This window comes from Ambystoma mexicanum, chromosome 12 (genome assembly GCF_040938575.1).
Source record: "Ambystoma mexicanum isolate Mex_15411 chromosome 12, UKY_AmexF1_1, whole genome shotgun sequence".
Lineage (NCBI taxonomy): Eukaryota > Metazoa > Chordata > Amphibia > Caudata > Ambystomatidae > Ambystoma > Ambystoma mexicanum.
The window spans coordinates 1,188,933,232-1,188,950,037 of record NC_090936.1 but is presented as its reverse complement, the minus strand read 5'-3'; the positions used below and the strand labels follow the sequence as shown (position 1 = coordinate 1,188,950,037).

Sequence of the window (16,806 nt, the reverse complement as noted above, 5' to 3'; positions counted from 1 at the left end):
CAGGATAGAACCAGTGTCCACCGTTGGATATGTGTGATATCATTCCTGTTTGCTGATGGAGAGATAGGGCTGATGGGGTATTCCTCTGTCCCAACTACACTGCCCAATGGAAAAGCATTTTTGGAGCTGGGGAGCCAGGGAGTTCATGAGTGGGACCAAGGCTGGGGGGTGGGGAGGGGTTGTTGCCTAGCTCTAAGGGCTAAACACACGAAGAGCCGCGTAAACACCAGGGGGCTAATTATGCCAATCACACACGTATTTGTACAAACTAGAGCTAGTGTTGGGAAGATATAGGATAGCGTCTAAATCACAGACTGGGATCACAACCCGTGTTCACATTCAACCACAGTGTGTGATCCTGGGCAAATCATTTAAACTCACCATCTGATCTGACAAAATAGGGGGTCTCTAGAAGTGGTTCAGTTTGCAGCTCAGGTTATGAAAAAAACCTCGCTCATGGATTGTGGTGCTGCTGTGACAGTGCCAACCATCTATAAAACGGGGCCATTCTTACACTGCCCACCACAAAGTTGTGTTTCTTTGCAACTTCTTGCATGTTGCTTAATTGTTCACACATCTGGCAAGGGCGTGAGGAGATGGGGTATGAGCTGAGAAAAGAGGGGTGGTGGGACTGCAGGGCCAGAATTTGAATGGCAGCGCATGTGTAGGGAGTCCAACATCTCTGGGAGTGGGCGGGGGAGGCCTGGAAACCACAATGGCACTGCGAGAGTGGAGCACTGGCACCCGGTGGGGGAGCTTGGGATGGAGATGGGGCTGGAGGAGAAACAGGGCCGGAGAGAAACCGATTGTGTTCAGGCGCTGATCCGAATGGCGGAAAGGGGATAGAATGGAAGGGTGGGTCGGTGGAATGCTACAGAGGGCACCCACATATACTGCTTGCAAATCAAATGGCTGAAGATAAAGTGGATTAGTCATGTTTATTATGTGATTAATCCATTACCTGTCAGACGACTGCTTAGAAATAACAATGGTGTCCTCTAAAAAGCACAGAGCTAATTCAAAGCGGTCCCAGTGGAGGGAGTGTTTTGGGTACAGTGGGTCAGGAGTGCTTGCCCATTGCCATAGGGATTAGCATGACCATGGGCATTCAGTGGGTATAGGACAAATAAGATCCAAGGGCTGTGTGTCTCTCATCACATCCCATCTGTCTCGCATGTCCACTTGCCATGCCAATAGTTTTGCTTTATGTGCAGTGCATACAACACCACCTAATAGCCTTAGTGCTTTGACTAAAAAAACAATAAATAAATTAAAAAAGAAAAGTCCCAAGGTGTTCCCTGTGCGCCCCCCCCAAGGTTTTATGGGTCTCCGACGCCGCTGCAAATGGTGCAAAGGAATAGTTTGGAAATGTTTGCAGGTGTCATTTGGGCACGTTTGTCTATATAGTGTCGCTATCGGCACCATTACGCCATTTGTCAGAACAGTTTGTATGTCACATTTGTTAAATACCAAAGATATGCAAATGATCCGGTGATGTTAGAAAAGGTCAGCAGTGATGGAGCCTCTGTACCCTCCACCCTCAGCCCAAAATGCCTTTATGAAAGGATGAGTCCACATGATCACACTATGCTTATTGCAACTGCCCTGTGCTGTCATTTTGCACGTGCTTAATGGCTTAGTAAAACAAGCATTGGCAATGCCAACAGTTTGAGCTTTTTAGTAGTCACGGGAAAGACACATGCCAGGCACAGCTGGAATGGTATTAACTGGTCATTGAAGGTAGCAGGTGCAAAATGGTGTGAGTACCTCCGAGGTACTACCTCGGCATCTAATAGCAGTGCCTGGCAAATGCCTAATACTTACACACAAGCCATAATTAAGGATTTTGCAATACGCAAATCTAGAAGGAAACACATAGTTTAATGTTGGTGGTGTAGAAAGCATATCCTCACTGTCAGCTCATTCTTTCTAGGATTACTTGAATTTGTTTGCCGTGCGGGCATGAACTGAAATGCCAAGTGAATTCTGATGTTTTGTTACATGCTTTTGTCATTTCTGAACTGCCTTATTTATTTCATGTCTTTCCAAGTGCTTGTACTTTTGACACATTCATACAGGCAAACAGGTTCATGTTGAACTGTTAGGTTTTCATTTTGTTTAATAAATGCTTGCTTAAAATCCTTTTCCTTTATTTTTTTTACAAAATATATTTTTCGAAACAAAAACAAAGTGAAATGTCCTTAATATAGCATCCTCTTGGGGAAACAGATCGCTGATGTATAATGTTGATATTTTATTAACAACTAGATAATCCATTTAAAGCTTAGAGGAGTATCTGTTGGATTAGACTCGAGATATGGAGGGGGCATCGTGTCGTGTCGCGGGGGGCGACATGGGTTTGGAGGGGGGTGGGAGTAGGACATGGGTTTCGGGGGCAACATGGGTTTTGGGGGGGAGCCCAAGGCTGTCTGTGCCCCGGTCCCCCAAAACTGTTAAAATGGCCCTGGTTGAAACTATGCGACCACATACCAAGCCTAAGATGTCTACATTCTGACGACGAAGATAGTAGAGCATGCGTACGAAGATTGCAAAGAAGCCCAATTTCTCCACATTGTTCCACCAAAAGTAAAATATTTACTGAGAAAAGCTACAGAGAACTTTAGAACACTGGGTTATGACCTCACTGAAGTCTATCTAGAGGGGTCTACAAAATACCCAAAAAGGACCGACAATTGCGATCAAGGAAGGAGGGCCCCCCAGAGATCTCATCCCGTAAAGCAAATCAGTCAGCCTTCAAGATCTCCAAGCCCGAGATCATGACCACAGACAAGTGTTTGTCAAGAAACAGTCTGGAGAAGAGGTCTCCGACAAGAGAGCAATCCCCATTCGAGAGGATAAGACTTCGAGATGACTCAACAGAGGGTGGTGATCTCGATAATAGCAGCATAGAATTTGCGAGATATCCAAAAGGCCCTCTCCCCCAACTTAAAATAACTTGCGAACATGACATATCAGAAGTTACAAAATTGTCTCAGAATAATGTGGCACTGGAACATCAAGTTAAAAATACTGAAAAGGAGCAAATAAATTGGACATGGACCTCGAGAGTCCATCAAAACCAAAAAGCCAATTAGCCACTGAATAAATGCCATAAAGGAGAGGCAGGGGGGGTGATGTAGGAAATCTAAAACCACCACTGTTTAGGAAGTGATATATACAATGGGGTCTTGGAACACACGTGGTTTTTGGTCCTCTCACAGCTCACTCTGATGTGAAATTGGGAGTGGTTGATGTATTATGTCGACAAAAGACATGGCTGCTTTTTGAACCAAGGCTTGACGGATACGAACTGGCCTTTTCCTCTGCTATGAAAGGCCAAAAAGGCCACCCCTCAGCGGGTCTTCTCACAGCCATTCGATCTGGCAGTGGTCTACATTTGAAGGGTATCATATCAATGTCGGAGTTAACGCAAGCAACTCTAATCTCTTGGGAGATTCCAAAGAAGTCAAAAGAATTGCCAAAAGTAGAAACAATCCTTTTGATAAATACGTATTGGAACTCAGCTGCAACTTCCACTGAGAGTTACATAAAGAGAATAGAAAATCTCTTAGAATAAGCGCGAGAGGCCCATAAAATAGACCACATAATTATTACTGGGGACCTAAACACTGTATATATCGAAGACGGATCAAAATTCAGTCCCCATGGCATCCGCCTTCCACCGCAAATAAGAGAAAATAAATGTAATCTTTTGATGAATTCAAATGACCTCCACAGGCCTGAAACTAGATCATACTTGCGTCACACGCGAGTTTCTGGCCCAAATTGAGAGCTTTAAAGTGATCAGAACCATGAACAGTGATCATAACATTTCAGTCACAACTTGGAAATCAATCCGCTCCAGAACTATGTTTATGTCGGCAGAGGTTGAAAGTTGCAATGGTAACGTCCGCCTCAGATTAAATGAAAAAGCTGTTAAATCTCTTACTGAGAATTATCAGAAGAAAACTACTTATGAGAACTCTGTGAGGCCTGAAGAATTAGACTACAATCCACTACTTGTACTCTATAAAACAAAGAAGACACAACATGTCAACGCGACACAATCCAATCTTCACGTCTACAACAAAACCTTGGTAGAGAAGACGAGATTGGTGAGGCATGCAAAGAGGATGGCTAAGCAGTCAAGTAATCCAAAATGAATTGAGGAAGTTAAAATTATGCAGAAAACGTATAAAACATGGTTGCAGCATCGACATCACCAACTGTATCAAACTGATTCTGAAGAGATGCTTTGCATTTTGAGTGGGAAGAGATCAAGGGACTTCTGGACTTTGATAAGATCAAGTGCCAACGAGACAAACACGGCTTTGCAGAATAATGTGGCCGAACAGATCTGGGTAACCCAGTTTATAGAACTATACAAAAAACCTGTAAGTGAACCGCCCACTACCCTGCTAGACACTGAGATGAGCTGGAAAATTCCAACTGATATGGATCAAATTATTAAAAAAAGATCAAGAAATTAAACAACTCAAGAGTGGCGAGCCCTGACGGGATAACCAATTTTGATTTGAAAAAACAAACAGAAGACTGGGCTGCTTTTGTTAGCGCAGTCTTTCGTAATTGTACCGAAACAAGAGAGATCCAGTCATCAAGGAGGAAAGCACACGTAGTTCCCAAAAAAGGTGCTAAGAATGACCCCCGTCACTACTGGCCCATCGCACTATTGGACACAATTGGGAAACTCTTCAGGTCTTTCGCTTTAGATAATTTCCAGGAATGGATAATGCAATCAGAATACTATGACCCCTTGCAGGCGGGTTTCGTTAAAGGTATGGGTACCACAGCTAATATTCTACTGCTGAGCTCCCCGAAGGCTAACGTATTGGAGGGAAAACCACCTGTTTATTTAGTTTTTCGTTGACCTGGTCCAGGCTTAGGACCAGGTCAACAGGGAAACTTTGTGGAAAAAGCTGGTCCAGAGAAACTGCCCAGACTCCATCCTCGCACCCATAAAGACTTTATATTATTTTACATCAATTAGAGGGACTGAACAGAGCAGGTCTCCTATCAAGTGAGATATCCACTGCACGAGGAGTTAAGCAGCGCTGTCCTTTAGCCCCAGAACTGTACAACTCTTACATAGCAGACTTTATGGATTCCCAGGTGAGGATTAGAGCTTTTCTCCCCACGCTAGGAAATTCAAAACCTCCTAGACTACTTTACGCAGATGACATAATACTAATAGATCAAACATTGGTGGGCCTTCAGAGGCAGTTGAATAACTTGATGGCCTATCTGAAAGAAAACAACTTGGAACTGAACAAAGCCCAAACAAAAGTTATGTTGTTTGGTAAGAATGGGAATATTAAGAAATCTCAAAAACATTTTGCGGATGAGAGCCAGCTGGAGAAGGTGAGGAGCTTCAAATATTTAGGTATCATCTTAAATAACAGCAGAATTGAGCTCCCAATGCAAGAACATCTTGATGTCAAGATCATAACCATGGCAGTCCAAACAAAAGCGGTGAATAGAATGTTTGGCTATTTTTCCTTGCAACCTATATTAGATTTTTTTAAAGCAAAGGTTGTACCCACTCTAACCTATGGAATTGAGGCCATGCCTCTGATACTGGCCTCAATCTGGAAAAAACTGGAAGGCTGCTTTTGGGGGCGAGTTCTCGTCTTGCCACAATCAACCCTAATTGCTCTAATTCACAGTGAACTCAACTTAACCTCTGTTAAAGCGATAGTGGAGCGGAATGGCCCAATGCTTTACAGAAAAATCATTCTCCCCTCACCAAAGGCGATTTTTGAAATCATCAAAAGAGAAATGCAGGAGGAGCTGAATGTTATGCTCACTGATTGGAATTAAAAAATAGGCTGCTGCTGGACAGAGTAGGAAGTACAGAGGAAGAGCTGATTCAAAATATAAGAAAAGTCAACAAGAAGCTACTGGAGTTCGACTGGATTGAAACTCAGGATGAAGCCGCCGGCTACGCACGAACTAAAGATTTCCCAGTAAGACCTAAAAAACTGAATGAGGTTACTCCTTACCTAGCCAAATTTCCAGACCAACAAACTCGTCAAAGTTCTCTTTGGATCCGTCTGAACTTGATGAGTACACATGAGATTCTAGCAATAAGAGGTTTAGCGACCTCCAATAAATGTCGCTTTTGCGAGAATCCAAATCAGGTGGAGACCACAAGACATCTCCTCCTAACATGCCTAGGAGTGACTATCTCCTCAAGGATCTCCATGTCTACAGTGAACAAGAATGGTGGGTTTGCCTAATGAGCAGAGAAAAGACTCAATTGGTAATAGCAGTTGTGGGTTTCTTCAGACAAATTGGCTTGGATGGCCCAAAAGAAAAGGAACTTATACAGCTAAGTGATGCTGAGGAGGAATAACAAACATGAAAAATTGATATCAGCTGCAAGTGCTCCAGTATTCAGAGATCAACAGAAAAAGATATCTTTCCGGAAGTACACGAGATAAAGGGACTGGATTCCATATTTTATTAGTGCTAGGACTTGGTGTAAAGACTCAAGGCTCTGGAAGTTGCTTTCTCTTTGATGACTTTGTCATTTTTGTAAAAATAGTTTTGTACAATTCAATCAAATAAAACAATATATATAATGCTTCTTCATTTGTTTTGTTTAATAACTTGTTTTTTTAGACCTTGTTAAAACATACTGTCCAGTGTTCATGTGTCTAGTAACATGTTGCATTTTTTCGTCGCCGTTTCAAACCCTTTTCCCATTCTGATTTTTTTCCAACACGCATCTCTTTTTTTTTTTTAAATCAACCAGAGGCAGGATTTGCTGTAAAAAAAACACTTGAAAACATTAAGATGTAATATAGATCTTTATTTTTTAAAACATCCTTGAACATGTTCTTTTTCTTTTCTTCAACTGTTTTTCCTTTCGCAATTTACATGTAAAATAATTTTCAAAAACACAAAATATATCCCTCTGTCTAAACAATTGTTTTTGTCCTACGATTACGAAAAAAACAAAAAAAAGGTTTGCTTCCAGTCACACTGAACGATTTTAAACATTGGTCCAAAAACATTGTCATCCAAAAAGGTGCCATTTTCACTTTTTTCTCAGTTTATTTCATTAGGTAAATATGAAACATAAAATCATTGTACATTCTGAAAAACACTACACCCATTCCGTTTTGGCCACTTGAGGTCAATACCAGATTTTAAAATACAAACAAAAACAAAAAAAGGTAAACAACTACAAAAAGAAAAAGGGGAGACGGATTGGAAACCAATGGAAGAACCCAACATGTGGGGGTGCACAATGACCGTCTCCTTCAAGTACATGACTGGTATAACACAACTGGAACGTATACAGTAATGCTTCATCAACGACTAGAGGGTAGCATGTTACCAAAGAATCTTCATCTAGGACATATGTCAACACATACAGAACTATGTACCGGGTTACGGGAAAGACACTTGTCCAGGTTGCTGCAGCTCAAGTGTTCAAGCTGAATGGAGTCGAACGCAAACAGAGATCGAGATAATGAAATTTGGCTAGATCGTCCAGTGATCGTAACAAAATGGCACCTATTACAAGAAAGGAAACATAGCATTGTCCGGTCACATGTAACTCACACTATAAATTAAACAGAACACAATTTCAGTCATTGTGTATAAATATATATACATCTGCCACTTCAGCGTCCAGTGCTATGTCAGCATGATCTGTGATCACAGTCATTCGCTGCGGGTACTGATCATTCCGGGCCTTTGAGGATCACTGCAGCACTCTCCTCCCATACGCACTAGGGTGTAGCGCAAGCGCATTCTGACAATACACTCAGTGATGGAGTACATTTCCTGGCAGATAGGAAATGCACTTACTTATAGGTACCTTGACAATGTGCATTAACACATAGCGTACCGACGCGGGATCTACTCTTGATTCGCTTTCTATTACTAAAAGTTCTGTAAAGTAAGAAAGAAAATAGTATAGTCAACAAAAATACGAAGTACTTTGGTGGACCCCTGTAAGGGGGACTGTGCCTATAAAGAGAACAGGATTGCCTGCCATGTTGGAATAAGTGTACAGAAAGGCTGTGTTTGAACTCCAAGTACCATGGAAGTAGGTGGGCCAAGCAGGATGCCACTAAACACCATATTTCTGAGATATTTTGCTTCAGCTGTCAGTGCGCTGCTGTGGTTGTACCCCAAGACTTCAGCCATACCTTCCAAATGGGGAATAGGAAGGCTCCACCCGATTCATGCCCACAGTACGGGCACTGGCATCCGTTAACTAAACGTAGGTGGTGATGGCACAAGTTCTTCCAATGCCTGAGTCACAGACATGACGGAGCAAACTTTGAAAAGAATGGAGAAAATCAGGTGCTTGGCCACCCCCTTCCCCGACGCTGTACCAGTGAATCCACCGTGTCAGCGAAACTTTGTTGGCAACTCTTACCAATTACCAGTGGTCTAATCTAAACAGATGGACACTGTACATTACACAAAGATTTGTTTCCCAATGGGTGTTCGGCATGGCTGAGGGACTTAAGAGCGTGAAGGGGTCTTCATTGCAATGATGAGATTGTATAAAGAATAGAATGACCCTGATGAAGGTGGCAATATATTGAGGCACCTGGTCGAAACCAGTTGGTCTTCAGTGACGTCATATTTGAATTGATCCTGAATGTTCAAAGGCAGCTATTTTTAGTGTGGAAATTGGTGACTTGTACTATGCACACAGGAATCCTATTGTTTCCATGAAGTAAATTACTTACATTCAGTTTACTTTGAAAATACTTAGAATTTCATATGTATTTGTGGGGTAAGGTGTAAAGGGGGTGGGGAGTGGTTTGGATCGGGGGTGGTAGTGAAGGGAAAGGGGAGCTTTGGTCGGGGGGGAACCCCACCAAAAAATGTGAAGTATTTTTGTGTAAGTAATTTCAACTAAGTAAATTGCATTGAAGTAAATTAGTTTGTTGAAATGCATGGAACCGGCAGCTATACCATTTGAGTTCCGCAATTACTCTCCGAGTATGTAGAGATACATAATAGTGTGACGTTTTTTTTAAGCATTTACATAAATATGTATCATTTGCTTTAGTTGAAATATTTCCAGGCAGTATCATTTTTTGTATGTCTTTAGTATTACACCCCTAATCCTTTGGTTACAGTGGGGTTCTCCTTTCCTGACTGGGTGAGGTCACAGATATGATGGGCAAAGTTTAAAAAGAATGGAGAGAATACGGTGCTCGGCCCCACCACCCACGTTGCATGATGTCAACATAATTCGAGTACACCACAGGCTGACTTCTGACGCATGCCGGGAGCGAGGAGGAGTTGATCAAATTTGGAGTACAGAGGAAGGAGGGGTTCTTTCTTTCTTTCTTTCTTACTGGTGTGTTCCCCCACCCCATAAAGTGATAGGTCTACCTTCTTGGAGAATAATTCGGGTGGATAGTTGGAGCTTCTACGATAGACTGCACCTTTTCTGCCTTACGAACATGATGGCACAAAAACTCAGCGAACACAAAACACAGAGGACGGACTTCACCAATAGCTACGCAGCAAATACATTTAATTTCTGATTTTCTTAAAGGATCCCTGCAAGGAGCGCTCGATAAAGTGCAAATGGCCTGGACGGAGCGTTTGGGTACAGAATGGGGTTTTGCCAGGGTACCTGGAACCGTAAAGCTGGGGCGCACTTCGTAAAATCTAGTAGAGTCAAAAGGGAGCGCTGCTACCAGAGCAAACACATTCGTATTCATGTTTCACAGTCTTGCACCCCCATCCCGCATGGGTAATACCCTGATGTCCTTGGGGGCAACTACAGGTGGGATCGTAAAACCACCCTGAAAGTCCTGGAGAGCGCACAAAGACAGACAGACACACACCTTCAACTGCATCAAAGCGTACAACCCACACACTCCATGCAGTTATGCTCCCCGATGTCAGTGGTCCTCCTTGCCCAAACCCCTCTCTGGCAATCCTTGAGCGTTGCAAGCAGTTGCTTCATCTTACGCAAGTCCTGCCACCATCAGCCATCACCTCGGTGATGATGCAAGGTCAGAAAGGCTGATAATGGCCAACTATTTGCCCCAATGTGCCACGCCTGGAACCAGGTGTAACTTTAGAGTTCCCTTTGGCGGTGGTACGTTTGGCAGCAAACATCCGCAGACAGCGCATCCTCTTTAGTGGTGCGATCTGGAGGATCTCTTAGGGCAGCTCCTCTGGACCCCATTTAGCTTTCCCCCTTTCAACTTTGACAACACTGAGGTTTCCCTTGGCAGAACCACCTGATTTCTAGCGGTTCGACTGGTGGGGCACTCAAATTTAGAATTAAATTGCACAATGCATTCTGCAGCAGCGCCAAGCAACATCGGGGCAAATGTTGGCCTTCTGCGGGGCCTTTCGGTTTTTTCCACAGTGAGCTAGGAAGCTCAACCAGGCCCTGTGACCTTGATTTGGGTGGTACTGGCATAGTGTAGCTTAGGTTTACTTACACATTTACACAAAAAAAACAGGTTTGTATTATGTTGCTAGTAATCTTGTAGATTGAAGATTACTTTCCAAATCTCAGTAACTGGTAAACCAACATGTTTCCTCTTTCCTCACATGAACCCTGGCATCGGCAAGCCCTGCCGCAGGCAATTTCTAGATTTGGCTACTAGTAGCTTGAGCCCGGCCGTCAGATGCACTGCCAATGTATATGCAAAATATACTTTACAGGTTTTTTTTTTTGTCATCTTGTTTAGTGTGGTTCTAACTAATCAGGAGCTCAAGCCCCAAGAAAATGAAGTGACCGGTATCGTGGGGAACAACTGGTTGACTGGCCCCTAGTTCCACTGTTGTCAACCGCCTCCTCAGAGAAGGGGTATGCAACCCTTTGCTCTCCAGTGGTTTTGGACTACAACTCCCATCAGCACTATACAGATCTGTCAATGGGGAGGCATCATGGGAGCTGTAGTCCAGAGCATGGGGAGCGCCAAAGGTTCCAAGCTCCAGCATTAGAGCACACTGCTATCCCTGCGGATCCCGGGTGGAAAGCTTTACAAGGCTTAAGAAGAGTGGAGTGGTCAGAGAGCACAGAGCGAGCTATACAGAATCCGAAAAAGACGAAGAAAAGGAATTGAATGCAAGGTTACGTGGCACCTGGGCAGCCTGCCTGCTGGCGGCCTACACAGCATCCGCAGTTTGCAGCTTCAGAAGCTGCCGGCGCAAACACTGAGCAGAGGAGGCTGATGTGTCAGAAGGACGACCTCTGGAGAACATCAGACTGTGTCTATGATCAATCATGACCCCCCACACCCCCTCAGTCTCTCCTGTGAGTTATGGGCTCCTCCTCTGCCTCGTCCCGTCCATTTTCTTCATTCCTCTGCTTTGATATATCCACCTTCTCCTGCTCCTTCCAACCCAAATGGAAAAGTGATGAAAGAAGCTGCACAGGCCTGAACCCTGGCACGTGACAGACGTGATCTCGCGCCCTGTACAGAGCTGCATCTCGTCCGCGATTGACTAAGTAGCCAAGGAAACGGTCGGCCATCTTTAAGCGTGCAAGATGCTCACCGGCGTGTGGGGGAAGCGGGGCAAGGGCCAACCCAGGAACAATGGTGCTCCAGCTTTACAACTTAAAAGTTGTAATCCACTTTAAAGATACCAATTTCAAAATTAAGAAGGAGGAGGGGGAGTTGCTGGATCCAGGTGGGCCTTCAGTCACGCCTGTGGGCCTGGTCATAGGCAAAGCCGACAGTCCAGAGAACACTGATCCCTCAGGCTATTCCCTCCTTGAAGCATCACTGCCATGCAGAGGGGCTTGCTGGGTAATGTGAAAGTTTAGCAAGTGGCTGGCTACCCAAATGCTCAACAATGCTCTGCTCATGAAAAGGTTGTCCCAACTAGATAGAAATCCATGGTCTAATGGCGACTTGGGTCACATGGTGGCACGCTTCCAAGACATTTAGCGAGAGTGTCGGCTAAACAATGACGAGTGGACAAGCTGTGCCAATGCCAGGGTTTACAACTCTCTGCCCGCCAGGCACTGGGCATCACTTGTTGTTTGTGGGGGCATTCTGGCAACTTTGGACTGCACGCCAGGCAACGTTCTTGTGTTCCTGTGACCGGCACAGGCCCTGCTCACAATGATGAAAATCATAGTGCCCACAGCTGTCTTTGATGCCACCTTGGCAAGAGCCTGGCAACGAGAAGGCTGAGCTCAAATGCAATGCCCAGGCACCGTTGGCACGTCTCAGGAATGAGTCGCTTAAGAATTGGGTGCTCCAGCCTAAGACACTCCTTCCCGCCATGTAATGCATTTCTGTTAATATTACAAGTCACTACAACGCCGAGAGGGTGTGGGAGAGAAAAAGAGAGGAGGAAGAGAAAAATCGACAGACTTAGTAGGGGAGTGGGGGGAGGGGGCATTGAAAGGAGTGAGAGCGAGTGAAAGAGAGGGAGTGTCACTTTCTTTTCAACTCCATTATAAACAAACAGACACCCTTAATGCAAACATGCGAGACACACTGCATAATACACATTAACAAGCAGGTGTATTTCTCCTTGAAACTGACTCATTTCAAAGGGCACCTTTTAGCAGTAAATGGAGCTACACGGAGAAAGCCCTGTTTGCCCAGAAACACACAATGTGGTTCAGTGGAGGAGGTGGGAATTGAATCCGGGTCACCGGAGTCACCAGGGGCCTCTTAACACAGGCATACAGAAAAGGAGTGTCCTCAAAAGTGGAATGGACGGTCACTAGCAGGAGACGCATGTCTGCAGCGTTTTGTTCCCAGTGAATCCTCTTTTTGTGGGTAGCATTCTTGGTTCATGTGTGAAACTCTCCCAAAAGCCTGAAACTTCATGGTAACCTGGTTCTATGGCTACTAAGAGGTTCCTCTTTGGATCCTATCAAAGAAACCACAGAACAAGCCAGTGGAGCATAGGAGTAAACCCCTAGCTGTGTTATGTTTTGCCCATTACCGCCATTGACCCATTGGTAAACGGTGCACCTTTTGGGAAATAGGATAGCCCAGGTGTACAGACGTAAAGTGATCTGGCCGGGATCACACACTGGTAAAAAGTAGGCGGCATGATTTGGGCACAAGTCACATAGTCACTATTCTTCATCTGCTGTCCCCATAGAGGCTAAAAGGGAATTCAGGACACTTCTCCAGCAGGTTGGCACTCTTGAACAAGTTGGCACTTCTGGAAGACCTGTAGGCTTGGGCACAAACTGTCCAGAATTACAGCGGAAGCACACCAGCGCGTGCAATGCCACCTGGCCAAAAACCTGCCAGGACACCATGGAGCGGGAGTACATGGCATGACGGTTTGCCAACCGGGGCCTTTCTGAAGGCAAGCGTGTGGTGGGGGAGGGTAACTGCAGGGGTTAAGGGAGAGTGGGACATGGGAGGTCGGGGTTAAAAAAAACTCCCCTCCCCCCAGAAGTGAACAGTGCATCATGGCAGTGCCGTTGACAGAGCGACCCACCAGTGTTTTGCCATGCTGTGGACGGGATTGGCATCTACCATGCACACTTGATGGTACTGGCATTGATGGCCATTGTAACCTGGATTCAGAAACGTGCCCGTACTCTCGCTCTGCTGAACATTCCATGTGGACTAAATGCCATTGGAACGCTGCTGAGCAGGTCAATGGGGTCTTATAGAAGGTGCAGTGTAAGCCTGCACCCGCAGGCTAGGATTACCTCGACTGATCAGCCGGAACTGGCTCGTCCCTTTTATTGTTTTAGTCACATAGTCACTGACATGTGACATTGGCATGAGCCCTGGGAGATACCATGCTCCCAGGAGGGGTGACACACCACAGAAACCAAGATGAAGAGGGACCCTCAGTGCATGTTAAACGTGCACTTCGCTTCAGGCGAGTACGCGCAGCGGCTCCCATTCCATCAACAAAGCAGCTCTTGGGCCAATTCCTCATCTTTCTCTACAGAGAAGATTCATTGCAAAATTCAGGCCCAGCAGGAAAATGCATCCAACAAATTGGCTTGCCCCCTTGCTTGATCCTTCAAACAGGGGTCTGCAACCTGTGGTTCTCCAGATGTTTTGGACTCCAACTCCCATGATCCCGAGCTAGCAGTCAATGATCGGGGATCATCCTAGCACGAAGCATTGCGAGAGTCAAAGGTCTGTAAGGGCCTGAATGCGGAAGAACAGACATATCCCCACCGAACAATGACCAATACACCAGACAGGGCTGCAGCAGTGGCCGGAGCGCAGACGGAAGGCTCGGATCCGACTGTACACCGGAGATTCAAAGACAAAAGCAGGGAGAAAAACAGAAATGGGTCGAACGGGTCATGTAAAGAAAAACTCACCTTCTAGACCGTTTTGATGCCCCGCGTTCAGCCACGCAATGGACCTACATGGATTGAATAATGACCACCAAAAGCCCAAGACTGGAGGGGCATGGACCACAAATCCGGGAATAAGACAACTACCCTCTACCCATCAAACCCTGGGTTCATAAAACAAGAATGCAGAAGGACCAGGAGTGGGCTGCATATAGCACCCGCATTGAGTTGGAGCTAGGAATTGGGGTTTTGAAAGAGGGCATCATTTTGTATCCCTTGCTTGTATGCCATTTATGGCATGAGGAGTTTGCCCAGCTTCGCTCCGGAAACACTCAACACCAAAAGATGCGTTTGACAGAAATAAAGACAAATCTACTTCAATTTCCTCAGGAATGTCATATGCACATTGATTGGGGGGAGGGTGGAGAGCAGCTACGGGGATGAGGTAATCAACGTTGGAGACAATTCCCCTCCCCACTGCCACGATTGCGTGATGGCCGGATACAGCCGGAACCATTTGTTCTACAAAGTGTCTCTTGGTGTGACTAACTTGCATATTAAAACGCCCAATTCTCAACATGGATGCTTCTGCCCATTGCACGCTCTGCTCATTGCTGCAAATTGGCACATTGACCGGCAGAAAATTGAACGCGTGAATTTCCATTAATTTTTTTAGGCAATTAATGTCCCATCGCTGGCTGCAGAAACCAATATGTGAAGATAATGTAGAAAATCCGAATGCGTGGTTTAAATATTCAAAGTGCATGTACAAGACGTATGCAGTAAGGCCAACCCAGTGTGTGTGTGATTTAGCCGAAACATGTGTCGACCTTTTCAAAAGCTTAAGCCAACTTCAAGGCTGAATACGTGTAAGAAAAGTGTGCATAGAGAAACAGACTAGTTCTTTCCAATGAGAAGTAGTGTTATGTTTTGTCTCATCAATTTACCGGAGACCACAGGAGACCCCTCCCACGCACAAATATATATTAAATAAAATAGAGAAATTATTATAGCGATTTGTAACAAGACCTAAGACTTTCTGTACCCTTTACAAACCTAAAAACTATATATATATAGATATATATATATATATATATTTTTGTCCCTGCCACATTGAAAACCAAAGGAATCCTAGTCCTGGATCAGAATATAGAGCGGTGACAACGAAACAAGTCACTAATCCATGACGCACTAGCAGCATCGGCTCTTGACGAGCACCAAAACATGAATATACTACCGGGAAGCAGATACAACATGACGATACACCACTGAAGGTGCTTGTGCAAAGCTCCTCTACGTTCCCGCCAAAAAGCTCCCCATCCGGCACGTTTTGGGGTACAGGACACTGGGACGAAAGGACATTTCTGCATCATATCCACTGTCCGCAGCTTTCCAACGAGACCTCCGAAGGCCGCTCCTCCCGTTTCACGACAGCGAGTTCCCGTGGATTAAAGGGATGACGTAGACCGAGATATCATCCCCGGAGCCAAGTCGGTCGTTGGATATCCGCCAGCCTCGGTCCTTCAACACCCCACGGGCCCGCATCACCAGATCTTGAGCAGCCAGGGTATACCTGTGGGATGAGAGAAAGAGACCAGCTACCTGTTAGAACAGAACCTTCTAGTGTGTGTGTGTGTGTGTGTGTGTCTTGTGCAAAACTGCTCATCTTCCAATGCAGTAGACGCCATTTTGTACTTTATTTATCCCACTTGTCAATTGTTAAAACAAAACATTTCAAAGCCAAAACAATTCCTTTTGACAGTATAAATCATTTATTATCCGGTTCCACATGTTGCCACACATCCACCATTTAAAATCCTAAATACTACGACCACGATAGTGTAAAAAATACTTCATAAGTAACTGGCTGGTGATGGCTTGGTGGCCAAGTTATACCACATGCATTATTCCTGTTCGCATCCTTATCTGATTCCATGAGATTTAACCCACTTTCCCCTATGGGCTGGCACCTTCTCCCTGGGTGCTAATTTACATTTCATCAGAAGCCATAACTTTTGTGTTGGTTATATCAAACCTGTATACTAAACCTCATTAAATACATGTACAACAAAGTTAAAATGTCTAGTCTAATATAATTCGTTACAAATCTCATCATAAATCGCATTAACCTTTATAATTCACACATCACTACCAAGAAAAGAGAAGCCATTACTTGACAAAAATATTGAATGTTTCTGTATGATATATGGCATTTGTGATGCACCAGAATCGTACCAAAATGTCGACCTGACAATTGTGACAGCCAAAAATCCCGACTTAAAAAAAAAGTTGCCTTTTTCAGCCATCGCACTAATCACAGATCCTGACGCGCCTATACACAAGTGTTTCAAGGCGCGACGAGGCAAGGAAGAGGGAACAAAGGGAGGACAGAGACAACAATCTTACTAGGCCAAGTGCCATTGAGATCGCGCAAGTGCACGGGAGAGGGGAGGGAAAAAGTGCCAGGGGAAAGGGGAGGGGGCAGTGTTGTACAAAACAATAACAAGAAGTGCAGCCAGCAGGTGACAGGTGCAAGA

General features: G+C 44.8%; 1 protein-coding gene across 1 annotated transcript in view; it reads right to left on the bottom strand.

Annotated features, from left to right (window-relative positions):
- Window positions 1-6,811: 6,811 nt before the first annotated feature.
- PPM1H (protein phosphatase, Mg2+/Mn2+ dependent 1H) overlaps window positions 6,812-16,806 on the bottom strand; it is a 625,702-nt gene continuing 615,707 nt past the window's right edge. The window contains exon 10 of the mRNA XM_069629843.1: window positions 6,812-15,842. Within this exon, the coding sequence (XP_069485944.1) occupies window positions 15,695-15,842 (148 nt within the window). The 3' untranslated portion in view covers window positions 6,812-15,694. The remainder of the gene's footprint in view (window positions 15,843-16,806) is intronic.